Genomic DNA, 26,925 nt, shown 5'->3' with positions numbered 1-26,925 from the left:
AATCCTGAGAAATCTTGATAGGTGAATGTGGAGAGGATGTTTCTTCTGGTGGAAGAATCTACAAGAGAATAGGGTAGGCGATGGCCTAGTGGTATTATTACTAGACTTAATCCAGAAACTCAGCCAATGTTCTGGGGACCCGGGTTCAAATCCTGTCATGGCAGGTGGTGGAATTTGAATTCAGAAAAACCCATCTGGTTCACTAATGCCCCTTCAAGGGAGGAAATCTGCTATCCTTACCTGGTCTGGCCTACATGTGACTTCAGTCTCTCCGCCAATGTGGTTGATTCTCAACTGCCCTCCAAGGGCAACTAAGGATGGGCAACAAATGCTGGCCAGCCAGCAAAGCCCATGTCCCATGAATGAATAAAAAAACCTAGGGGCCACAGTTTACAAATAAGAGGTCGCCCATTTAAAATGGAAATGAGAAGAATTTGTTTCTTGAGGATAGTGATCTTTAGAACTCAGTTGCACAGTTGTTGAATATATTTAAGGCAGAGATGAATAGATTCCTGATGCACAAGGGTGATAGATTATTGGGCTTGCTGGGATGGAGATTCAAGGTTACTCAGCCATAATCTTCTTGAATGGCAGAGCAGGTTCAAGGGGCCGAATGGCCTACTCCTACTCCTTGTTTGTATCAGAAGGGTGAACATCTTGCTTTACATTGTTGATAATTTGGGAAAACATTTTTTCTTTTGATACCTAAATATTGTATTCCAACAGTTGTAAAGGAGTGAAAACTCAGACCAAAACTGTAAAGTCTGATCACGTGTTTGGATGTTTGCAAAATATTAGAGAAGACAAGCCGAAACCGGTAAGAGATGAATACGAGTATGTTTCGGATGATGGTGAGTTGCAGATTGATGAGTTTCCTATAAGAAGAAAGAAGACTGCTTCTAAAAGAAGTTTATCATGTAAGTAATTTTTTTAGACTTTTATAGTTGCACACACTGAAGTGTAAATCTGCATAATGAAAAGCTTTGAGATTCCTTCTTTAGAAAGCTTCGAAAGGTATTAAATTAGATATAGTTCTTGGGGATAAAGGGATCTAGGCATATGGAGGGAAGGAGGAATCAGGATATTGAATTTGATGATCAGCCATGATCAAAATCAATGACAGAGCAGGTTCGAATGGCCAAATGGCCTACTTTCTTTGTTTCTATGTATTAAGCAAATTGCATTTTGCCTTCTTGAACCAGTTGAAAGTAACAAGAATTGGACAGGCTGGCAGTATAGTACAACTGATATATAGTTGTGAGGCAAAGGATTGGCAGAGGGTGGTGGTTGGTTTGCACAGAAGGAGTTGGGGAACTGGAATGTTGGATGGAAGAATGGAGAGTGGGGTAGGCAGGGGATTAGGACAGGGTGAACTCATAAGGGATATAAGCAAGGATGAGAATTTTAAATTTAAGCTCTGATGATGCCAGTGTAGGTCAGTGAGGACATGAGTGAATGGAGCCTGTTGTGGAGTGGGATACAGCAGAATTCTGGATAATCTGAAGTTTATGGATATTTGAGGATGATACACCAGCCAGCAGGGAATTAGATAGTCAAATCTGCAGCAGGTAAAGGCATGATGTGGGTTTCATCAGTAGCAAAGTGGAGCAGGGGCAGATATGGATGATGCTACAGAAGCAGGTGACCTTTGTAATGGAAAGGACAATGGAATCAGAAACTGAACATTGGGTCATATAGGATGCTGAGGTTACAGACAATCTGGTCCAGCCTGAGAGAGTGAATGGGGTGAGGAATGGAACTGGTGATGGGATGTGAAGCTTATCAACACTGAAGTTGACAATTTCACTCTTTTCAATATTTCGCTCTCTCTAATCCATTACCATTCTTTTTGACAGTTTTATCAAAGACCAAAGAGAGTGTTGGACACACTGAAATGAGGGAACCTGTGATTCAGCACAGTTCTAACCAGGTATATCAGCACCTATTCACCAATTATTTGTGGAATTAATTTTTTTAAACACTTGGGACTCATAATGGTAAGGATGTGCCCGCCCCCCACCGCCTCGTTTTTGGGAGGCGGTGCACCATTGGCTGCCGGCGGAATCTTCTGGTAACGCCAGTGTCCACAGCATTTTGCATGGCTTGCTTGTCCTGCCACAGGGACCAGAAGATCCTGCCGGTGGGAAGTGCCAGAAAGTCCCATCCTTGATATGACAGGCAAATCTCCCAGCTATACTGTTTCACAAACACCATTGTTTACATTCAAGTCAACAGCTGACATGGATGATACAAAGAAAAATACAGGCCCTTCAGCCCTCCAGGCCCATGCCAATCATGATGTCCTAACTAAACTAAAAAAACCTTCTGCTCTTACTCAGTCCATATCCCTCTATTCCTTCCCTATTCATGTACCAATCCAGATGCCTCTTAAATGTTGCTAAAGTGCCTGCTTCCACTACCTCCTCTGGCAGTGCATTCCAGGCACCCACCACTCTCTGTGTGAAACACTGCCCCCTGCACATTTCCCTTAAACCTTCCCCCTCTCACTTTGAACCTGTATCCCCTTGTAATTGACATTTCCACCCTGTCTATGCCTCTCATAATTTTGTAGACCTCTATCAGGTCTCTCCTCAGCCTCTGCCTTTCCAGTGAAAACAATCCTAGTTTATTCAGCTGTCGAACTTGGGAGACTTGCAAGTTTCTGGTAGAATGCTGAGCAAACTTTGCTGCACTAGAAGGTTAATTAACAATTGTCTGTGATGAATAAGGGAAGTCAACTTTTTCATTTGTTGTTTTACATCTTTGCTATTGCTTGCAATTATGTTTTTTAATCCTAATGGATTTATTTGTGGGGTTCACCTGTAGGATGTTAACTCATCTGATGAAGATTCACTTCATATTGATACTGGCGCAAAGCCAGATGCGAGCACTGAGAAAAAGACTGAAACAGGCAGTTCTGCTGGGATACTGGATCTGCTACAAGCCAGCAAACAGGTCGGCGGCCTTGAGTACAGTGGGAACAGGTATGGGTCAAAGTTTCAATAGTCAAGGACTAGAATTGAGAGATTTGATAAGCTGAATTTGACTAGTAAATTTTAAGAGCTACAGTATTTTATTTAAATTGCTCTCTCTTTGTTAATGGGTTTGCCATTGTTTAGCTGTATCATATTAATGTAAATCAATATAATTCATTTAATCCAAACATTTAATCTGACAAAATCCTCTTGAATGTGTTTTTTTGCAGCAAGGTTGTTAAAGTAGCAAAAGTCACCAACTGTGACACCACTGACTTCAGGTACCAATAATATCCTAACAGAGTTAAAATAATTATAGATAAATAGAAAACAGTTTGGGTGTGAAGCACGCATTATTGTGAAAGTGGAAAACATCAGATATAAATTTACGAGGATTGATGTGATTCTTTAGCGCAAGATGTTTGGTTCATTTCTTAGATACTCAGTTATAGAAATTGTCTGTACATTTTCAAGCTTTATTTCAATTTTGGAAAACGGAAGAAGAGAGAATCCATTATTTTACTACCAATGGCCTCACAGCGCCAGGGACCCAAGTTTGGGTGACTGACTGTGTACACATTCTCCCCATGTCTGTGTGGGTTTCCTCCAGGCGCTCTGGTTTCCTCCCACAGCCCAAAGATGTGGAGGTTAGGTGGATTAGCCTTGGTGAATTGCCCCTTAGAGTCAGAAGGATTAGCGGGGTAAAGACATTGGATTATTGGGATAGGGCATTGATGGGATTGTTGTTGGTGCAGGCTTGATGGGCCGAATGGTCTCCTTCTGCACTGTAGGAATTCTGTGATACCATAGGGCATTCATAATAATATAGTGGAAACATACAGCACATAAGGAGGCCATTTGGCAGTTTACCTATATAGCTGTGTGAAAGAGCAGCCATGCTTAGCCTCAACTTCTCACTTTTTGTCTGTAACCCTGTAAAAACCTGTCCAACTCTATAATTATTGATAGAATCTGACTTCCATTGCCTTTTCAAATGGGGCATTCCCAATCCTATCAACACTCTTATTGGCATATGAGTTTTTATCAGTTCTGATTATACAACTTATCTTTTTACCCTAGTGTTGCCCTGGGCACTTCCTCCCATTTGAGGTTGCATAGTATTTAAATTTTGATGGTCCATTTGCAATGTTTGAGGTTAAAAATAAGCAAACAGAACATGAAAATGATTTTTTTTTAATGTGAATCTGTGCTGGATGTGCAGTTACTATGTTTAAACCTGGCAGGAAATTGATGTGGCCTGGTGTATACATTTCACAATAAAGTTACAATTCTGATCCATTTTTTAATATTTAAGCACAATATCTTTTTTCCCCTTACCTTGGGATTAATATACAAACAGACTAATTTCTACAATGCTGTGTAGGTTTTAGCAGGCTGTGAAAGTATAAGCAAAGCTATGAAATATGGTACATATGTTAATTAGTTTCTCATTAGCCCACTTGTGTTAAAGATTCATGGAACTCTTTTCCTTCCTTTTCAGCCAACCACCGGCCTCACCCAGCACCCAAGAAGCCATCCAGGGCATGTTGTCCATGGCAAATCTTCAGTCCTCAGACTCCTGCCTGCAAACTTCATGGACCAGCAACCAAGTTAAAAATAACTCATCCATAGTTCAAGGATCAAAGAAAACTGGTAGCAGCATTAATAAGCACACAGGGAAACGGTTAGTCAAAAGCACGACACAGAGCACTTTTGACATTAATGATTATGAAGACCAGGACAGCCTGGGAGCATGTTTCAAAGATTCTGAATATGGTAAGATCATTTGATTAGTAACTTTGATGCAATTGATATAAAAAGATAAAGTCACCATTGCCTCAAATGACCACAGGCTGTTCTTGCCATTGAGGGGGAGAGCTGACCGGTGTTGACTTAACCTGAGGATCACCACACCTCAGATTGTGAAGAGTGAAATAAAGAACACCAAAGCAGCAGTGCAGACCAACTGTTGGCTAACAGCTGTTATTCAAAGCTATCTTGCACCTTTGACCAAGATTAGCCAACTTTGATGTAAAGGAAATATAACATTTTCTGAATCTTCCAATGTTTGTAAATTTTGTTTAACCAAGTTTTCTGTTCAAGCCTTAAATCATTATGAACTGCTGAGGGATTAAATTGGGAACTGTAGAACTTTGAAGACGAGTGCTAAAATATTTAGCAATGATTGCTGACCTTGTAACTACTGAATGTTTTCAGCTATTACAGTGTGAACTGTTCTATAAGACCCAATGGGCTGGATTTTCAATCTGGGAATCCGATGCATGGGTAACCGATGGGTCCCAACCTTTCCCAGCCTCAGTATCGCGATGCTCTTTTCCAAATGCAAAACACACAAATTGACCAGGGGTGAGTTTGCCACGAAGTGAATTTGACATGACATGCCATTTACTGAGGACATGCCGTGGGAGGGTGCTGGTCAGATCAGTGCTGGCATAGGCAGGCACCCATTGGCAATGCCAGGGTTTCCTGATGCCTCTTTTGAGACCTGACTGAGTTCATTATGGATCGGAGGATAACTGTGAAAGACCACCTGCCTGGATAGGTCTCCAGCAGCACTGGCATTCTGTCATTTATCGCCAGCTGACTCATGGGTGGTATACACTCAACTTCTTGGGTTGCATCTTTTTCACCTTACCAGGTGGCCTCCCTCTTACCAGGGGGATGTACCTGCTGGGAGCTCCTGCTCACCATTCTGTCTAATGTCAGAACATCCTGCAGCCATCTCCAGCCCATGAGCTGATGCTTATTTGTCCAGCGGGGATTCCTTTGCCAACTTCTGCTGTCCAGCACCCTCCAGCAACAGATGCCACTCTCATGGCTCCAACCTCTCACTGGTGAAAATCACAAGCACCTCAGCACCAGTGGTGGTATCTCTGTGTCACATGCTGAGCAGCCGAGCTTTGCAGTCCCTCTTTTAACTGATTTGACCAGTGTACCCATTAGCCCTGATGGTTCCTTATTCCGTTCATGCCTGCTTCCTACTGATGTGTCTCAGACACTACATACTTCCTATGCCTGACAATTCAAAGCTGCTCCTCTGAAGCATGTTAGTGAGCACATCAGTGAGGTCAACAGCCTTTAACTGGAAGTGTCTGGCTTCCAGAGTCTTGCCCTCTCATTGAAAATCATTCTAGAGGAGGCAGGATCCAGTGCATACGATTTTCAAATCATGTCCGCACTCAGTCCTGCCCACAGCATTTGGAAGTTGAGCCCAAGGTGTGGGGAACCTTCTTTTAACCCTGTGCTCAGAATCACAAAATAGCAACTAAACTTAACAAAAAATCACTTTGGTTTTCAGACTTGGCCTTTTTATAATATTTCAAGATAGAGGTTCATCTCCCCTGTCTTGTCCCCCCATCCCATAAATTTATGTTATCCAATCAGAATTTGATTTGATTTATTATTGTCACATGTATTAACATACAGTGAAAAGTATTGTTTCTTGTGCGCTATACTGACAAAGCATACTATTCATAGAGAAGGAAACGAGAGAGTGCAGAACGTACTGAATGAGTGCAGAATGAAGATATTGTAAGAAATAACAGAATATAAAATCATGGGCCCCGTAACTCTGACTGTGGCTGTTGTGGTGACCTCCATCACTTAGACTTGTCTTTTCATTGTCTGAGTTGCATTTATTCTTCACGTCTTTTGATTGGGAAGGAAGATTTCTTTCAATTCGACTTAAGCAAATCCATGAGAAGTGCCCCAAAAGCAGCCAGTGTGAATTCGGCAGTACAAACCATTGTATTGTTCAAAGCAGAAGAGGAAATATAGTATTGGACATCAGTGAGGAAGAATAGGAATTGAAAGTAACTTGCTACATTCCAGGAAGCTATTTCTGTTCTGTTGACATTCTTCTTCTTGCACAATGTACATCTTTCTGGGCCTATGCTGAGCTGCCCCAGGCTGGGTCTCAGGCCTCAGCTGAATGAATATTCTGCATCAGTTGACTGTCTGTGCTGTCACACCTCTCCAGGCAGTTTTCCCTCCAGAAAGTTGGAATTTTGGATTCATTGCCTTGAAGGGAGACTCCCCACTGAGTCCTGGAAGGGGAAAGAGAAGAGAAGGAATGGGGTTGTGAGGACCAGGACAGGGAAGGTTTGGAAATCGTCACTGTCAGAAGTGCTGTGGAACTGGGAGGAGCATTTCTGCTTCCCCTGATTCCACATCAGCAGGCTAAGAATACCTGTGCCTGTTTCATGGTAGACACTTGCAAGTCCTTATCCATGCCTGTAAACAAAAAAAGTGGGACAGACTCGCACTTTGACTGCCCAGGCCAGAACCTATTTCCATGAGGGAGCCGAAAAGAAATGATAAATTCTTGTAATTAAGGTAGGTGAGGGGGCCTGGATGCCTGAAGATTGTCCCGCTAGATCGATATGGTGGTGGACTTTGTCCAGGGGCCCTTCGGTGAGGGCATAATCCTGTAAAATCCATCTCACCAGATTCCCAGGTTTGGAAGCTGATCGAGTGTGGAAATCAGCAGCCTGGTCACTGTTTCCGAGTCATCAATTAACAAACTATGAAAGCTGTTAGTAGACCAATTGTTTGTGACTTTTCATTGCCTGCTGCATTATTTTGGATGTGGATGAGCAGAGGTTTGGGAGTCCTTTTGCTCTGGCTGCAGCAAGGTGTCATGGGGGTGGCAGAAAAGATCTGGCACCTGAACCACGGTTTGATTTTGCTTGGGGAGGTGGCAGGGTCTGTATTTCTTTAATAACTTCCTCGTCTTTTTTGAGCCATCAGTACAAAGTTGGGTGGCATGGTGGCTCAGTGGCTGGCACTGCTGCCTCACAGTGCCAGGAATCAGGCTTCGATTCCAGGCTCAAGTCATTGTCTGTGCTGAGTTTGCATGTTCTTCTCATATCTGCATGGATTTCCTCCAGGTGTTTGGTTTCCTCCCACAGTCCAAAAGATGTGCTGGTTAGGTGCATTGGCAACGCTAAATTCTTCCTCAGTGTACCCGAACAGGCGCCAGAGTGTGGTGATTAGGGATTTTCGCAGTAATTTCATTGCAGCGTTAATGTAAGCCTACTTGTGACACTAATAAATAAACTTAACTTAAAACTTAAAGACAGATTCTGGGAATGGGGGGGTGCCTTTACAATTCTAATGCTGTTCCCCTTCCATGAGATGTCCCAGCCTATAGTGCTGATTGGCTGCCGAACCTCACTTTGCATTTATAATTGGCCTTTTTACTGTCAGATGGCCACTAATTGTCCATCTGACGTTTGATTGAGACAGCAGAGACAGTGGGACAGGAGCGAGTATGCCACTCAGTTTTCTTTCTGCCTTACTTGCCCTGCTGAAAAATGAAAAATCAAGCCCTCTGTTTTATTTCAAGGTGATACTTTGGTTGCATTTTCTTAAAAAAGATCCAGAAGTATTCTGTAATGTGAACACCTAAAAACAAACATATTGAAGTAAGAAGAAATATTCTTTACATTTTAAAATTCTCATCACTTTAATGTCTGTGCACCACATTATTTTGATCTTTGTTTTTCTTCATTTCCAAACGCAAGTCAAGAAACAGTGAAAGCCTTTTGCACGACCAAAGTAAGGTCCCAATTAAAGCACACAGGATGGCGGGGGAAGTCATTTAACACAACGTAGTTAATTTGAAGTCATCTTACAAAGTTAAAAGTTTTCCAAATGGGTATCAATTATTCAATCATGTAATTGCATAAACAAAATAATGTCACTTAATTATATCCATATGTCTCACATAATGATCAACATTATTATTGAACATGTTTTTGTACCCTTCCTCATACCAAAAGTATTTCTGACACTTGTAACCTTAACTTTTAGAATAGTGCTGGTACTGATTATTATCCTGAACTGGATTTGGATTTCAAAGGAATGTGTGTCTGGCTAGGATTTATATACATTTTCAGATTGGTGAGATGATTAGTGTTGATTAAGACATATTAATGAGTGAGTTAGACATATTCTGTTATGTATAATTTGTTTTATATATAAGATCTGAATAACTGGAAAACCCACCTTTCAAAATTCTCTGCAGAACTGAATTAAACTCTGAATTTGCAGATTAATTGACTAGATCACACATATTAGTTATCTAAACATAATCTCATCAAATCATCTTGGTGATATTGTTACATTCAGCAAAGTAATATTGAGGCACTGGTTATTTTACTGGTGAACATAGTATACTCTTTCTGACTGAGTTACTTAAGATACTCCAACAGATTAACATGTCAAATATTTTCCAGGATTTGTGTGTTAGAATAGGCTTAATCTCGTTGAAAAGGAAGGGGTTTATAGAACATAGAACATTACAGCGCAGAACAGGCCCTTCGGCCCACGATGTTGCGCCGACCAGTTTTTTAAAAAAAAACACTGACCCACTAATCTAAACCAATCCCTTTTCGTCCATAAACCTATCCACAGATCTCTTAAACGCCCCCAAACTAGGCGCATTTACAACCGCAGCAGGCAGGGCATTCCAATCCCTCACCACCCTCTGGGTAAAGAACCTACCCCTGACATCCGTCCTATAACTACCCCCCCTTAATTTAAAGCCATGCCCCCTCGTGCTAGCTTTCTCCATCCGAGGAAAAAGGCTATCACTATCCACCCTATCTAAACCTCTAATCATCTTATATGTTTCAATAAGATCCCCTCTTAGCCTCCTTCTTTCCAGCGAAAACAACCCCAAATCCCTCAGTCTCTCCTCATAGGACCTCCCCTCCATACCAGGCAACATCCTGGTAAACCTCCTCTGCACCCTCTCCAAAGCCTCCACGTCCTTCCTGTAATGTGGGGACCAGAACTGCACACAGTACTCCAAGTGCGGCCGCACCAGAGTTGTGTACAGTTGTGACATGACGCTGCGACTCCTAAATTCAATCCCCCTACCAATAAACGCCAAGACACCGTATGCCTTCTTAACAACCTTATCTACTTGATTCCCAACTTTCAGGGATCTATGTACACATACACCTAGATCCCTCTGCTCCTCCACACTATTCAAAGTCCTCCCGTTAGCCCTATACTCAACACATCTGTTACTCCTACCAAAATGAATTACCTCACACTTCTCTGCATTAAACTCCATCCGCCACCTCGCGGCCCAGCTCTGCAACCTGTCTAAGTCACCCTGCAAACTATGACACCCTTCCTCACAATCTACCACACCTCTGACTTTGGTGTCATCAGCAAACTTACTAATCCACCCAACTATACCCTCATCCAGATCATTAATAAAAATTACAAACAGCAGTGGCCCCAAAACAGATCCCTGAGGCACACCACTCGTAACCGAACTCCATGACGAATATTCACTATCAACCACCACCCTCTGTCTCCTATCTGCTAGCCAATTCCTGATCCAAGTACCTAGATTACCCCCAATCCCATACATCTGCATTTTCTGCAGAAGCCTACCATGGTGAACCTTATCAAACGCCTTACTAAAATCCATATAAACCAGGACATCATTTAGGACAATGATGCCTAATTTGCAACAGGAATTTATTGCCTGCTTAGGGGAGACACATAATACGATTTAAAAATTGACTTCTGAATTTAGGGAAGTTAAATGAAAACATAGGAACTACCTCTAAATTTAATGATTATAATGTAATATTAGGTCCTGAAAATACACACCATTCTGTAGGATAACATAAAACCTTGCAACAGCTATTCTGTGCAATTTTATGAGATTGATAACAGAATGTTAAACTCAACTTTAACTAAACTTTAAGGCGAGATACAGTTTTAAGATTTCACTGGAATAGTAATCCAGAGACCCAGGCTAATGTTCTGGGGGTACAGATTCAAATCTCACCACAGCAGCTGGTGGAATTTAAATTTGACGAATTAATCTAGAATTGAAAACTAGCTTCATATTGGGGACCATGAAACTATCATCAGTTGTCGTAAAATCCAGCTGGTTCACACACGCCCTTTAGGAAACAATAGCTGCCATCTTTAACCGGTCTGGTCAACATGTGACTGGAGACCTGCAGCAGTGTGGTTGCCACTGAACTACTCTCTGCAATGGTCCAGCAAACCATTCGGTTCAAGGGAATTTAGGGATGGTCAACAAATGTTAGCTACATCTCATGAAAGAATAAAGAAAGACGTTTGAAAAATTCCTTCTGTGCAAGACAGAGCACTAAGAACAGTCTGAAGTATTGGTCAGTTCTGTGCTGTTCTGGTCATGATCTTGCAGAAGCTTGACAGCTTAAATGTATATTAGTATGGAAATTGCTAATCCATTTGGTGCACTGCCCTCTAGGAACATGAAAGGAGCTGAAAGGGAGCCTCCAGAAATGGTTGCAGGCAGCATGATACCCATTGTTTGCAACATGGTTTTATTATCTGGAGGTTGTGCATATGTTTAAGGGTTTTGCAGAGTCACCCAACATGTTGCCAGCAAATAGCTCTTGTCACCCCCAGGAGCTACACTTCATTTTGCCATCATGATGCAAATGCAGCTGCAGTTTACCACAGAATGAAGGCATCACCATTACCGCCAGGATACTAGACATTAACCTGCATGTTTTGCTGCCTATGGCCATACGTCAGGGCGGCACGGTGGCACAGTGGTTAGCACTGCTGCCTCACAGCACCAGGAACCTGGTCCAATTCCAGCTTTGGGTGACTATCTGCGCGTAGTTTGTATCTTTCCCCGTGTCTGTGTGGGCTTCGTCCAGTGCTCCAGTTTCCTCTCACACTTCAAAGATGTGCGGGTTAGGTGGATTGGGCATTGTAAATTGCCCCTTAGCGTCAGGGAGATTATCAGGGTAAATCCTTGGGGTTACTGGCATAGGGCCGAGGTGACATTGTGGTTGATGCAGGCTCAATGGGCCAAATGGCACAATAGGAATTCTATGATTCTCTAATCAGCCATATATGGGTGGTAGCACATTGGTTAGCATTGCTGCTTCACAGTGCCAGCGACCTGAGTTCAATTCCAGCCTAGAGTGACTGTGTGGAGTTTGCGCATCCTCCCTGTGTCTGCGTGAGTTTCCTCTGGGCGCTCCGATTTCCTCTCACAGTCCAAAAATGTACAGGTTAGGTTGATTGATCATAGTAAATTGTCCCTTAGCATCCCAAGGTGGAAAGCTTAGGGGAATTAGCGGGGTAAATATGTAGGGTTACAGGGATAGGACCTGGGTAGGATGCTCTGTTGGAAGGTTGGTGCAGACTTGATGGGCCAAATGGCCTCCTTCTGCACTGTGGGGATTTTATTCTGTGACATTGAGGAAATTGTATCACTTCCATTTTCTGTATTGAACAGACTTGATGGGTGTGCAATCAGTAACATCATGGGGAAGCCTGCAATCTGAGCAAAACTGCATGCTCATTCTGCTTGTATCTAGTAAGAGAGAATGCATTGCAGCTACTTTTCTTTGAATAGGAAACTTCTGTAAACTTCCTTACACAACAATGGACAGCAAACTGTTGAAGTGTTGCAAGTATCTTCTAGAAAGACCCAAACACGTAAGTTAATCGCCAAGGTTATCTCCAGAGTCACTAGCAGTGCAAACCTTGTTCTGCTCTGAAGTTGTGGTTGAGGCTGCAACGGGTGGCAGATATCACTGAGTATATTCTGACTGAAGCATAGTTTGCTGAGTTTCAGGTAGAATAATTCCTCCTGAACAGACTAAAAGGAGCTCTCTTCCTGCCAGGTGCCCTTTTTGTCATCCTCCTCCTTCCTGTTCTGGCAGCTTATCCTGCTTTGTGTGGCTTCTGTTCTTTCGTAAGTCATGCTGTACTGCAAGGGAAATGCCTAGTAGTGACCCTGTGCCTGGGAGCAGCTGGTTCATGCAGGAATCTTGAAGTCAGAAAAGTCCTTCCACACCACTCCCTGTAGATTTTTGCATCTCAATGCAGTTGTAGGAGGCACCGAGCAGTTGTCAAATTGTAGCAAGAACCAGATGAAATTAACTTGTAAGTAGTTGAAGAAACCTTTAAATCATGCTTTGATGGCTGCTGGGGTTCCTCCCTGCTACTGCGCACATGTTCACTCATTTGTGTTTATGAGAGGGCGTTAGTTGAAGTGTTGAGCTCTAAAATATCTCCACTAGAACCCACAGGTTTGTGCATGTCATAAATGCCGTTTTGAAGCTGTATAGGCACTCATAGAGCACAGAAGTAGGATGTGGACAAACTCATTTTCTTTTTAAACTACCAGTCCTAAAAACCCTCTGTGTGAAGAAATCTTTTGCATTTCTCCTCTAGTAAATAAATATTGCTCAGATGAAATAGTAACACAGTTTTTTTCTCTCCAGATGCTGCCAGACTGGCTGAGTCTTTACAACATTTTCTGTTTTTATTTCAGATTTCCAGTATCTGCAGCGTATCGCTTTGCTATTATTTTAGGTTGGCTACAAATTTTGACCAGCTTTTCCAGTGATCATTCCTTGAGCATACCTTAAGATAAAATTAGGGCTGGACTGTAACTGCAGAGGGATTGGTTGCCTTATAGAGGAATGGATAATATGGAGGTGGTTCATTGGAACCAGGTTAAAGTTCCTGAATGTCAGTGTCTAAACAAGGTGTGCAGATTTTATTTGCATAAAACAGTGAATATATAAAGATTCCTTTTATGTGTTTAGTTTATCCATCACTTGAATCTGATGATGATGATCCAGTATTCAAATCCAGATCTAAAAAGAGAAAAAGTGCGGATGATACACCTTGGAATCCTACAGGTACTTGTGCAACATGTGGGGTATTTAGTGTTTGTAGCGTTTTAACACTATTATTCATCATGAGTGCTATTTGAAAACAGTTCTCGGTATTTTCTCTGTCACTGAGGTGGGCTGGGACTACGTTTTCAGTCTGCAGTTTATCAGTATGACTAGTAATAATGTTATAAAGAACAAAGAACAAAATCAGCCCGGGAAACAGGCCCTTCGGCCCAACGAGCCCGCGCCGCCATCTCAACACCACCAGTCCCCCTCTCCACCCATGACCCCTGTTTTAATGTTTTATGGCCATCCAGATTGAGGGAAACTGATTTAGGGACAATTTATTCCTGACAATCAGCCTAACAGCACATCTTTGGGGTGTGGGAGGAAACCGGAGCACCCGGAGAAAACCCACGCGAGCATGGGGAGAATGTGCGAACTCCCACAGACACCGGCCCAAATCCATGTGTCTGCACAGCAATCAGCGATAGTCACTGAGCTGTCGTCTTGCCCAGTATCTTGTCCAGTTTAGGCACACACTAACGACATGAAGCACTAGGCCAATCTCGAACAACCAAGAGCAGCCCCAGTGCGACCCATCGCGTGTATGCCCCTCGTTGGACACGAGGTGGACCGACTTAAAACCTGTGAATGAAAAGAGAAAAAACATTATTATCATACCATACCCATTTACATTACCAGGGACGCCCCAATGCTAATGACCCTTATTTAAAACAATCTCCTATATCCACCCATCTCCAACCCAGTCATGTGCCTGTCTAAGTTACTCTTAAATGACTCTAGCGTGTTTGCCTCCACCACCTTACTTGGCAGAGCATTCCATACCCCCACAACCCCCTGTGTGAAAAGCCTCCCTCTAATATCTGTGTTGTACCTCTCCCCCCTCACCTTAAGTCCATGGCCCCTTGTCCTACGTGTCTCTATCATAGGAAATAGCTTACCTCTGTTTACTCTATCTATACCCTTCATAATCTTATATACCTCTATTAGATCCCCCCTCAGTCGGCGTCTTTCAGTTAATCATTAGAAATTATATAACACAATATACTTGTTTAGAGTGTCATGGTGGCACAGCTTCACAGTGCCTGGGAATCGGGTTCAATTCAATCGGGTGACTGTGCGGAGTCTGCACGTTCTCCCCATGTCTGCGTGAGTTTCCTCCAGGTGCTCCGGTGTCCTCCCACACTCCAAAAGATGGGTGGGTTAGGTTGATTGTCCATGCTAAGTTCTCCCTTTGTGCCAGGGGGACTAGCAAACTAGCAGGGTAAATACGTAGGGTTATGGGGATAGGACCTGGGTGGGATTGTTGTCAGTGCAGACATGATGGGCTGCATGGCCTCCTGCACTGTAGGGCTCCTATGGTTCTAAATTTGCAGCTGATTTTAAATTTATTTCTTTTGAAGGGGTAATTATTTACTTGCATCCCATTCATAATTTAAGAAATGTGAGTAAGTTCACATGGTAGAATCATTTCCTGAACCAGCCTTCATGGTAATCTCCGTCAGTATCTGTATAGTATAGAAGGTTTAGACAAAACCAGTTAATTGCTTCCACCATAATTTCATGGTATAAATGAAATATACGAAGGCTAATCATCATTTATGATTTCTATGTTAAAGTATACCATCATTTACATAAGAACATAAGAAATAGGAGCAGGAGTAGGCCATCTAGCCCTTCGAGCCTGCCCCGCCATTCAATAAGATCATGGCTGATCTGTTGTGGCTCAGTTCCACTTTCCCGCCCTCTCCCCATAACCCTTAATCCCCTCTCTTATCAAGAACCCATCAACCCGCTTCTTAAAAATATTTAGCGAGGCAGCCTCCACCACTTCAACGGGCAGAGAATTCCAGAGATTCACCACCCTTTGAGTGAAGAAGTTCCTCCTCAACTCCGTTCTAAACCGCCTCCCCTTTATCTTGAGGCTGTGCCCCCTAGTCCTACTGTCTTTTTTGAGCGGGAAGAGTCTCTCCACCTCTATCCTATCCATCCCATTCATCATCTTATACGACTCAATGAGATCTCCCCTCATTCTTCTAAACTCTAACGAGTACAAGCCTAGTTTATTCAGCCTCTCCTCATAGCTCAATCCCCTCAACTCTGGTATCAGCCTAGTAAACCTCCTCTGCACTCCCTCCAGGGCCAAAATATCCTTGCGCAGGTGCGGCGCCCAAAACTGCACACAGTACTCCAGCTGCGGCCTCACCAATGCCCTATACAGCTGCAGCAAGACCTCCCTACTTTTATATTCAATCCCCCTCGCTATGAAGGCCAGCATCCCATTCGCCTTCCTGACCACCTGCTGCACCTGCAAGCTGGGTTTTTGCGACTCATGCACAAGGACCCCGAGGTCCCTCTGCACCGTCGCCTGCTGCAGTTTTTCGCCACGTAAGTAATAGTCCTTCCTACCATTCTTCCTACCAAAGTGGACCACCTCACACTTGCCAACATTAAATTCCATTTGCCATTTCCTGGCCCATTCGCCAAGCCTATCTAGATCCTTCTGCAGACTCTCCACACCCTCTGCACAATTTGCCTTTCCCCCAATCTTGGTGTCATCAGCAAATTTCGACACCCTGCACTCGGTTCCCTCCTCCAGATCATCTATATAAATGGTAAATAGCTGAGGCCCCAGCACCGACCCCTGGGGCACCCCACTAGTCACCAACCGCCAATCCGAATAGCACCCATTGACCCCCACTCTCTGCCTCCTATTTGACAACTATAACTGGCCGTGACAGATCTAGTTGGAAGTTGATGTATTTCACACAATTATGGTAGTAAAATGATGAAGTGTACACAGCATAAAAATAGTTTACAAATAGTTTCATTGAACAAAACCAAAAGAGAGTGTTTTTTATTCTGTGTCATTTTGTATTACATGGATATTCTTCCGAAATACATACCTTGAAACACATTTTAAATTGCTGGGGTAAATGGCCATTGTTTTCCCATGATCTTAAATATTAAATAAATGAATTACTTAATTACCTTGAATATCTGAAAAATAGATACTGTAGCATTTAGTGAAGACTCAATGAACAATAAAACAAAAATCTCTACTGCCAGGTTCTTTCGTGGTGAAATCCTATTGTGTCGAGTGGATGTGCTAAAATGGATAATCCCTGTCTAAACCAGTTGATTGCCACACAAAATGATTGCATGGGAATTTATGTATTTATATTTTTAACTTGAGCACGCTTGTATAAATTTTTACTTAGCTGGGAAGTTATCTCTCCCTCTTATTTTTAAAATTTCAAAAGATCAGTGTAAAGTATAGAACATTTTATATTATGTTCCGGCAGACCAAATTAAAACTGGATGTTGGCACACCAAAGGAAATTGTGTAACACATAGATGCTGCTCAATATCCTTCTTAATCCCAACCATATTTTTGAAAACAGTTCAGTTCAGTTTGAAATGAGTAAGAAACTTTTGAGGGTGACATTTGATGAAATGATCAGACATAATTTGGGTGGCACAGTGGTTAGTGCTGCTGCCTCACAGCACCGGGGACCCGGGTTCAATTCCAGCTTCTGATCACTGTACGGAGTTTACACGTTCTCCTCGTGCCTGCATGGGTTTCCTCCGGGTCTTCTGGTTTCCTCCCACAGTCCAAAGATGTGCGGGTTAGGTTGATTGGCCATGCTAAATTGACTCTGTTGTCAGGGGGATTAGCAGGGTAATTGTGTGGGTTATGGGGATGGGGCCTGGGTGGGACTGTGGTCGGTGCAGACTAGATGGGCCGAATGACCTCCTTCTGCACTGCAGGAATTCTGTGATTCTATGAATGTTATTATCACCGTTAGACTATAGGATTTGAAATAATAGATAACATAACCCTTGTGCACAGAACGCCAACAGTTGCAAATAAATGTGTTCTATTTCTTTAGCCAGAGTTACGCCATCTGTTCCTCGGCATGACAGGCCAACACGGGAAGGTGCAAGGGTTGCCTCAATAGAAACTGGATTAGCAGCAGCCGCTGCTAAATTATCTCAACAGGTGAGTTTCACCACCAAAAGACATGGATTGTATGAAAGTTCCTTTATGTTGAGTACATACTTCAGAAAAATCCATTTTCTAAATGGATTGAAATTTTCACTTTTTGTTAATTCAGCAAATGGAACACATCTCTGCAGTTTCAAAAAAAATTTTTGTACAATATTATTGGCATATATGACTCTTTTATTTAGCGTAGTTGCTACCTATCAATCATCATTCAAAACAAGTTGGAGACACATTGGCATAGTGGTTAGCGCCGCTGTCTCACAGCGTCAGGGATCCAGGTTCGATTCCAGCCTTGGGTGACTGTGTGGAGTTTGCCTGTTCTCCCCGTGAGTGCTCTGGAATCCTCTGACAGTCCAAAAAATGTGCAGGTTAGGTGGATTGGCCATGCCATATTGCCCCTATGTGTCAGCGGTGTTAAGCAAGGTAAATACTTGGAGTAACAAGCATTGTTATCAATGCAGACTCAATGGGCTGAATGGCCTTCTCCTGCACTGTAGGGATTGTATGATTCTTCTATGATTCTAAGTTTAAGGACAGGTTTCTCAGATCGTGAACACATTATTAGCTAATTGTTACGAGCCTAAGCATTAATGAGTGGATAAATCCACATCTGTACACATGTCCATAAATAATGATTTATATAATTGCATTTCATTGTAGGAACAGCAGAAAGTCCAGAAGAGAAAATATACCAAAAGGAAGGTGTCAACAGATGACGCAATCAAAATCCCTCAGGAAAGTTCTTCTACAGAAATGAAGACTGACAGCCATGCAGGTAGTTCAATGGATCAAGAATTTACTGTTGATGCTGGCACACTTTGTATAGCTCAATTTAGCAGAGGGCCTCAGTTTATGTCTCCAGATGTCATAGACAAGACCACCAGTTACACCCAGCTGCAGTTTAGCAGCTAAGGATAATTTTAATTGAATAGTAAGCTGAGTTGTTTTTGAAGGGTGACCATTTATGGTGCCTCACAGACACTGTGGGTGAAATTCGAGCACCATGTTCCAGATAAAAGCTGGGGGACAGAGGTTAAATTTGAGGGTGGGTGGAGAATTCTGTGCCTGAACAGCATTGGATCCAGGCTGGCTTGAGCTTGAGACAGGAATCCTTAGCTTCTGTCTGAATTGGAAGATCCAAAGGGCCTAATATTTGTGTAAGGAACATAGAAATAGGAGTAGGCCATTCAGGTACATGAGCCAGTTTGGCCAATTTGTGGGTGACCTTCACCTCAATCCCATTTACTCAGCTTTGATCCATACTCCTTCACACGCTTGCTTCATAATAACCTGTCAAATCCTGGAGTTTTCAATTGACTCAGCATCTATAGCCTTTCTTGGGACCTTTTCATGAAATTTGCTTGCCCTGCATGAAGCAGGAGTTGGGCCGCTCCAGTTAGCTCATGATTTATATTTGGTCTAACCAGTGGCTCTTGAAGGGCCAACTTGAGGTATTACCAAGGTATACTTTTTTAAAAAACTTGATGTGTTCCTTAGAGTTAATGTGAACCATTGCTGGCTCACGTTCAGCCTCCTTCTGATTGCTTTCCACTGCCCCAGAGCATTTGAGTAATTGAGTGTGGCAACGATGTGGTGTGGAAGTAGGCAGTCTTTGTGATAAAGATGATACATGGCCAGAAACCGAGCTCAAGTTCAATCAGAACACCAATGTCCAACATGTAGACCTTCCCTAGGCGCACTGCCTTCATTGCTTCCTTCACGGCTACCGTTTCAGTATTGCATCTCTGTTTTCCACCGCTCCTCCAGACATACCTGAAGACCCTGGCCAGTTGCAGCAACTCAGCAATTGCATCCACTTTGCCTGAAAGCTGCCTGAGAACACACAGTAGGGCCGGAATTCTCTCCCAAAAATTCTAAGTGTTGAATTCTCAGGAAAGCTGGAGTAACTCATGCTGTTTTAGTGGGAGTTTAGACTAAAATCTCCCACAGTCTGTGCACTACAGAGGCCACCAGCATGAATCTCATTATAATCAGTGGGCAGGACCTATTGAAACCAGGGGCTATCTGAATGCGCAGTAGCCCCAAACTGTCAGTCTCCCATTTACTGGCCAGCTCGATTGATCAGAGGGCTTATCGCAGATCCCTCGACCATTCCTGGGCCAGCCCTGACACTCCCGACCCCCCGCCCTGATCTCCATTCAGCCTCCACCATCCTACAGTGTCTGCCCCCCCCTGCAGGACCTGGCTAACCCCCAGCCCACCCCAGTCGCTGCCTCTGTTCTGCCATCATCGATGCTAAAATAGAATGGCAGCAGAATACCTCCACCCATTGCTGCTAGGCTGCGCCCTATTGCCAATGGCCAGTGCCAAGTTGCCTCCTGAGCATTGTTACTTTTCCCCTTGGGCAGTACCAGGGACACAGGCTGGCACTGCCAGGGTGCCCATGCCTAGGGAGCACCACCCACCCATGCCTGACCCCAATTGCCCCCCCACCCCTTCACTCCAATGGGGTTGGGCTGCTAACTCCCCGAAAGTGGGGCGCTACTGTAATTCCGAGTTGGGGGTGTGGGGTGGAAGCTAGCGGGCTTGGGGACTTCAGTTCCAGGCCTGCTAATTACATTCCAGATTAGATTTAGATAAAGATTGAAATGACTTACAGATATGACTTACGGATATGATGGCGCTGGAAATACGGTGCTGGGAGATGCACTCGTAGCGGGAATGCATGTGCGAATCGTGTGCGTGCCTAACCGTGAGATTCTCCCGTGCTGCTGTACTAGAAAATTAGTGTGGCGAGGAAGGAGAATCCCCCCCCCCCCCCCCCCCCCCCCGATAGTGTTTGCAGTTCTGCAGTCTAATTGCAGTAAGTCTCGAGACCCAATTTGATCTGCTTTCAGACCTATCCTGTTCCAGCGCAGACTGCAAAGACACTGCACTAAACTTTTGAGGAATGAGACCGACTCCTGCAGGAAGTTTGACAAAAGGTGGTGTAGAAATCCATTGAAGGGTCAATATGCAATGCATAGCGCAGATTCATCCTTCTAGGCTCCCGGATCTTTGTAAATCTACTTGGCCTTAACTTAAATATTTATGGAACAGTCTATCACTAAATTCCAGTCACAAAATAAATTCTGACGCAGCATCGGATTGCACTTTACCGAGGCGTGCCCTGACGCTCAATGGTTTGAAATACCAGGATGTGTAATTCGAGGTCAGTTGGGGCGAGAAGATTTGGCATGTTTCCCTGCCAGCCTCTGCAGTGGGAAACAATCCAGATTCCCACCCCCGCCACGGGACCAGGGGAGAACCCTGCCCATTGCTTTTTTACTGTTCAGCACCTATATTTTGTTTACAGCTTTTTCCTGCCTAGTCTGTCTTTTCAATCAGTAGAAAATTGATCAAAATTGATCAAAAGTACAAAAGGCTCTAAATCATACTACTTTCCTGTGCTTGAATGCACCTGTGTGGCATCTTCTCCTTCCGTCAAGGTATAAGCAGCCCATATAATAGAGTTCATAATACCCTAGCATAATCAGTGCAATTTGTATTACCTTAAGGAGTGTTTACAATAAATATCGATTCACAACTACAGTCAGTGTTCTCAGAGATTCTTGGAATTGGGAAGTCGGAGAGCAGGAATGCAATCTGTTTTAGCAAGACTATTTTCTAAGGTACGATGCAAGGGGATAAAGTGGAGCACAAGGCTGCAATTCAGGTGCACACCTGAGAAGTCTCAACTAAACTACTGAATGCAGATTGGGAAATGGTTCAATCTCCTAGTCCTTTCTGTTCCTGACTTTAATGAGATCCAGAGTTATTTTTAAACTCATAGCTATTGTTCTATTTATATTTATTGTGTGCCACATGTTATTCAACCTTCTAAAATGTCAGAATAACAGTACACTAATGGGACAGCAAAGTCATTATTCTATCTTATTCAAGTGATTTACCTATTTATATTGCTCAAGTGACATTGTAAGGAGCGGTTTGCACATTCATTTCTGAATAACTGTTGGATTTAGGCAGTTATGTTAGTAAAAATACAATGATAGTGCCACAGAATTTAATCTTTCAATATAGGTATTGATCTAGATCACAGTCATGACCATTCATGCTGGAATAGAGGACCCATTACCAAATAACCCATCACATGAAACTCAGTGTGTTTTGTGTCATATATATGTAGAGAATCCCTGCACTGCAGAAGGAGGCCATTTGGCCCATTGAGTCTGCACTAAGAACTGTTCTACCCAGGCCCTATCCCCATAACCCCACATATTTAACCCACTAATCCCTCTAACCTATGCATCTTGGGACATTGAGGGGCAATTTAGTATGGCCAATGCGCCTAACCTACATATAATACATACATAACGTTTGGTGATTACAAGATTGCAATCTGGCTTAAGAATTCATGAGATAGTCAAAAATTACTTGAGCTTTTTTTTTACTGTACATTGCCTTCTAAAACGCTTAAGTCATATGACGTGCAGTGTTCATTATTCTCTATATTATCTCATGCATATTCGAAATCTATTTTTTTCAATTCAAATTTTGTAATTATGTGAAAATGTAACTACTGTGTCTTCAGTGATAATTTCGAATCATAGAATAAAATCATAGAATCCCTGTAGTGCAGAAGGAAGCTGTTCAGCCCATTGAGTCTGCAGCAACTCTCCAACAGGGCAACCCACCCAGACTCTATCCCTGTAGACCCACATATTTACTCCATGAATCCCCCTATCTTAAGGAACAATTTAGCATAGCCAATCTGCCTAACCTGCACATCTTTAGACTTGCATTTACACAGCACCGTTAACATTGGAAGGTGCTTCACAGGAGCGTATTGAAACAAAGTCTGACACACCTGGTTACTGAGGAGATATTAGGACATACAAACAATGGCTTGGTCGAAATGATAGGTTTTAAGGAGGAGCATTTCAGAGGAGGACAGAGAGGTATAAGAAGGACATACCAAAGCTTAGGACCTCAGCAGCTCAAGACATGGCCACCAGAGCTGGAGTGATTAGTGGAGTATGAGGTCAGAAAGGGAATAGCAGAGTTATCTTGAGGATATTAGGACTGGAGTGAGCTACATTCCTGCTTCAAAATGTTTTTGCAATGCAATAGATGTAATCACACGGTAAAGAAAATGTACAGATGCTGAAAATATGAAGTACAAACAGAAAATAATAGAAACACTCAGCACGGCAGCCAAGATCTGTGGAGAAAACTAATAACGTTTGCAGTCAGTGTTCTTTTATTCAAAATGAGGAAGGATCATTGATCTGAACGTTAACTCTTATGATTCTGTGTCCACAGACGCTACCCGACCTGCTGAGCATTCTTTAGTTTTATCTCAAATCGTATGAGCTGCATTTTAAGATTAAGTCTGCTTTTTTTTTACAAAACATGTGCTTATTTAAGTTTATTTGTAGTTTGTGTGTAATTTGTAAAGTCAGGTAGATGGCTGTGGATGTGGGACAAATCTTCGTCTGCGTTAACATACGTGTTCATACGTCAACTGCAATAATCGTACTTTTTATATTTTTCAGGAAAACGGTTAAAGAAGGGGATGGCAACTGCCAAACAAAGACTTGGGAAGATACTAAAAATACATAGGAATGGAAAACTTCTTCTGTAAAGTTAGGAATGAGAAATATTTTCAGTTAAAATGTATCGGCCCGACACTAACGCTGTTACATGTGTGACGTAATGTTAACACATTTTAGATCATTCCAGGTTAGAGACGGTGTCCATTTAAACTGTATCTACAGACCTTTCTCAATGAGAGTACGGTGCTTTTGTATGGTACTCCAGTAGGTTGGCTCCATTGGACCCGTCGTAGCACAATTGGAAATGCTTGTTAGCGGCATTTAATATCTATCAAAGGTGCCAGAGTAGTTCACCTGACTTCTTTCAGAGCATCTTTTAAGCATTAAATTACAGCTGGTGGCAGCGTAAATGAATCTGGGAATACTACAATTTTTTTGAAGAATGTCAAAAACAAATTTATAAGAAAGGTTATCCTTACACCCACAAAAGAGGGTGTTACAGAGTACAGTAATAAACTGCTGCCTTTAACCTGAGTAAATGGATGCTGTTTCTGTAAACTTGTTTCTCAGGCAATTCCACATTTCAGATTTAAAGGAACATTTTAAATGTTTGTTTTTTCATACTATACAAATCCTGTAAATATGATCCAAATATTAATCTTTATTGCAAAGTACCTTTTGAGTTACAAATCTCTGCACCCATTTCCCTATTATCTTTTTTTACTTTTCATCTTTTATGATTAAAAAACGTTTCTTTTTGGTTTGCTCTTACGATAATGGAACTTATTTTTTATAAAGTACATTGCCTGAAAAACAAAGACATTATTTCGTGTGGCCTTGCAAAAATAATCACTTGTAAGTAGTCACAGTACATCAGCAGAAGTAACACATTATAGAGAGGCTTTGTAAATAAGGTAACACTTTTGTTCGATATGAGCTTATTATTTTCAATTTTGCATTATAATGCAATATGAAGTATTTTTGGTCTTAACTGGTGAAGTGTTTATGTCTATGTGACTTACCTGTAATTTATTAATATTTGTAGCTTTTTATATTTATACATTTCTTACACACTTTTTTTTTACATTTTTCAACTACTTGTGATGTCTGCTCTTTCCTGAATTTGTTACATAAAATCTGGTCTTAAAGGGTCTTTTTTTTTCTCTAAATCATCGGTGAAACAAAGTTACACAATTTTCGGCCTTTTACATGGTATAATAATCCTGCCATACAACCTGTGCTTTTCTTCTATGTATATTTATAATTTGGATAGGTAACTAGGTAGTTCTTTATGAAAGCCATTCCTTTTTACCTAGTCTAGATGAGTTATAGCTACATCAACATTTTTATTATATGCAAACTTTATTTTTAAGAAATAGTTTCTGTATAGGATTAGCTAAAAGCTTAAATTAGGGTTTAGTTCATTTTGGTCACAAATGTGTGTTAACTATTTTGATTTTTATGTGTCATTTTAACGTTTGATATCTTTTTATGCTGCACATCCAAATCATCAGCTATAATGATATCTCTTTATGTTGTAGAAAAAAAAGCTCTCAAAGAGATTTATATCAGTGAAAGAAATGTTAAGTGAGAAAGGCTGCAGTTAAAATTAACAATGAACCTCAGGAATAAAGTAAAATAGGTTCCAGCCGTCAATGCACCTTTTGACTCTCACAATATCTTGTATATGGATTTTCTTGAATACTTGGCATTGTTTTTGATAAATACACCTTTCAATTTTAAAACAGAAGTCTGAATGCTTTTAGTAAAAGACATGAAAATATATATTAATCATCTCAACATTTTTAACGGTTTTAAAGCTGCAGTGTGTATTGTCCTGATGCTTAAGGCATCTTAGACTCAAGTCAAATTTGTCTTTTTAAATGTCTGAACATACTGCAACTTCATTTTAAAATCCTTTGTAGCTTATTAAGAAAAGTATTTATGTAGCAAAGTAGTACTTGTGACCCTCGGAAGAAGGGCACTATGATTTAATAAACTGCATTTATTAGAATTGCCACAGTTTTTGAGGTGAAAGTTGCAGTGTTGAAGTTCGAATTGACCTCCACAAATCAAAAGCCACCTGAATCCAAACTAATGGTGTGTGCATCAGCATAAAATGAGACTGCATGGTGAAGCAGGTTAGACAGACTGCCCTTTCACCACAACTTCAGCCCAGGTTGAAGGAAATACAGATTCATCTGGTTGCCAGTTATAATGGTCCTATGTGAAATAAGTTTATGATATTTTGACCCAAATCATAATTGCTCGAGGATCCCCAGCAAGAAGCAGTCCTTAATCTGGTGCCAGTAGGTCGCTTGCCACACTTTCAGAACAGCACCCCTTAGCGTATGAGTGTGGCAGACTGGTGTCTGGGTATTTGGAAATTTCACACTGATACAGTAAGGTGTGCTATGTTAATATTGGGGCAGAATGGAGGGAGCTTTAAAAAAAATCCCACCTCCTGGCTTAACTTCCCTTGCTTTGGTAAGTGCAAAAGAAAAGGTGTGACGATAATTGTAAATGTTCAGTTAATGCATACGGATGACAGAGTAGGAGAGGTGAATTAATTAAAAGGAATAATATATAGATATACAGTGATTATTTTAATTCAGTTCATCAAACCGGAATGAAGAAATATTGTTTAACCAAAATGTATATGTATTGGATTATACTTCAGTAATGCAACCGAAAATACAAAATTGCAGATTTAACCATCTCTGTTGCTGCTGATAGCAGCTGATTATACTTGGTTATATATTTGGTTGCATTTGGCAAAAGCCGGCAATCATTTATTTAGTCTGCGCACACATCAAGGACGAAAGCAGCACTCTGCTGTCGACTGATTTCCACAGCTTTTTAAAAATTTTTATTTGATTGATCTTTCCCATGGCATGATACGCAGTAAACTGGAAATGGGGATTACAAAGAGAGGAAAAAAAGCATTCTTCGTCTGAAGTTGTTAAAGTATGCTGTTTATTACTGTGTAATACAGTAGGAAAACATACTTACTGGCTGATAAAGGATGGATCAGTGATAGCCACTCTGTAACTTTGTACCATGGTTCATGTTTTGTATTCAATTTTTAAAAAATTCCACTGCACTATAAATTACAACAGAAACACTTCTTACATTTTTATTTTAGCTACTATTATTAATGTGTACATTGTCAATAAAGTAAATAACCTGTATAGAATGTTTTAAAACTGTTAAAAATAAAAATCTACATACGCTTCTGTTTCATGAGCCTCTTGCCTATTCACTTCCAGACAATTTCTTTGGAAACACTAGCCAGCACCTCTCAATCATGTGCATCAGCGTTGATGGTGAAACAATGCAGAACGTAAACAGAAGACTGCATTATGGCAAAAAGACAGAGGTGGCTGACATTACTTCAAAGCAGAAGGTTAAAACTCTTTAGAGAGAGTTTTATGGCCTCTCCCAAAGTGTCTTTGGAGGTGGGGAGGACATCTAATCAGGCAGGAATGTGAGTGGCACCTTCCTACCTTTCACCTCTGCCAAAATTAATCCTGTGGCTGGACTTCCCATCCAGTCATTACTTGAGTCCTTTAACTGGGCAATTAATCACAGAATCCCATAGAATTGTAGAATAGAATCACTACAGTGCAAAAGAAGGCCACTCGCCCATCAAGCCTGCACTGACTCTCACCCAGGCCTTATCTCCATCTATTTATCCAGCTGATCCCCCTAAC

General features: G+C 41.8%; 1 protein-coding gene across 2 annotated transcripts in view; it reads left to right on the top strand.

The window, feature by feature from the left end:
• phf2 (PHD finger protein 2) overlaps positions 1–26,450 on the top strand; it is a 130,722-nt gene extending 104,272 nt beyond the window's left edge. For both annotated transcript variants that reach the window (XM_080182329.1, XM_080182322.1), the window contains exons 15-23: positions 727–917; positions 1,857–1,930; positions 2,827–2,984; positions 3,206–3,256; positions 4,477–4,751; positions 13,592–13,687; positions 17,581–17,690; positions 18,357–18,471; positions 23,213–26,450. In XM_080182329.1, coding sequence (XP_080038455.1) covers positions 727–917; positions 1,857–1,930; positions 2,827–2,984; positions 3,206–3,256; positions 4,477–4,751; positions 13,592–13,687; positions 17,581–17,690; positions 18,357–18,471; positions 23,213–23,301 — 1,159 coding nt within the window. In that variant the 3' untranslated portion in view covers positions 23,302–26,450. The remainder of the gene's footprint in view (positions 1–726; positions 918–1,856; positions 1,931–2,826; positions 2,985–3,205; positions 3,257–4,476; positions 4,752–13,591; positions 13,688–17,580; positions 17,691–18,356; positions 18,472–23,212) is intronic.
• Positions 26,451–26,925: the final 475 nt, after the last annotated feature.

This window comes from Carcharhinus amblyrhynchos, chromosome 3, assembly GCF_965287045.1.
Source record: "Carcharhinus amblyrhynchos chromosome 3, sCarAmb.v2.hapA, whole genome shotgun sequence".
Taxonomy (NCBI): Eukaryota; Metazoa; Chordata; class Chondrichthyes; order Carcharhiniformes; family Carcharhinidae; genus Carcharhinus; species Carcharhinus amblyrhynchos.
Note: the sequence above shows the minus strand (reverse complement) of the source record. Positions and strands in the feature narration are given on the sequence as shown.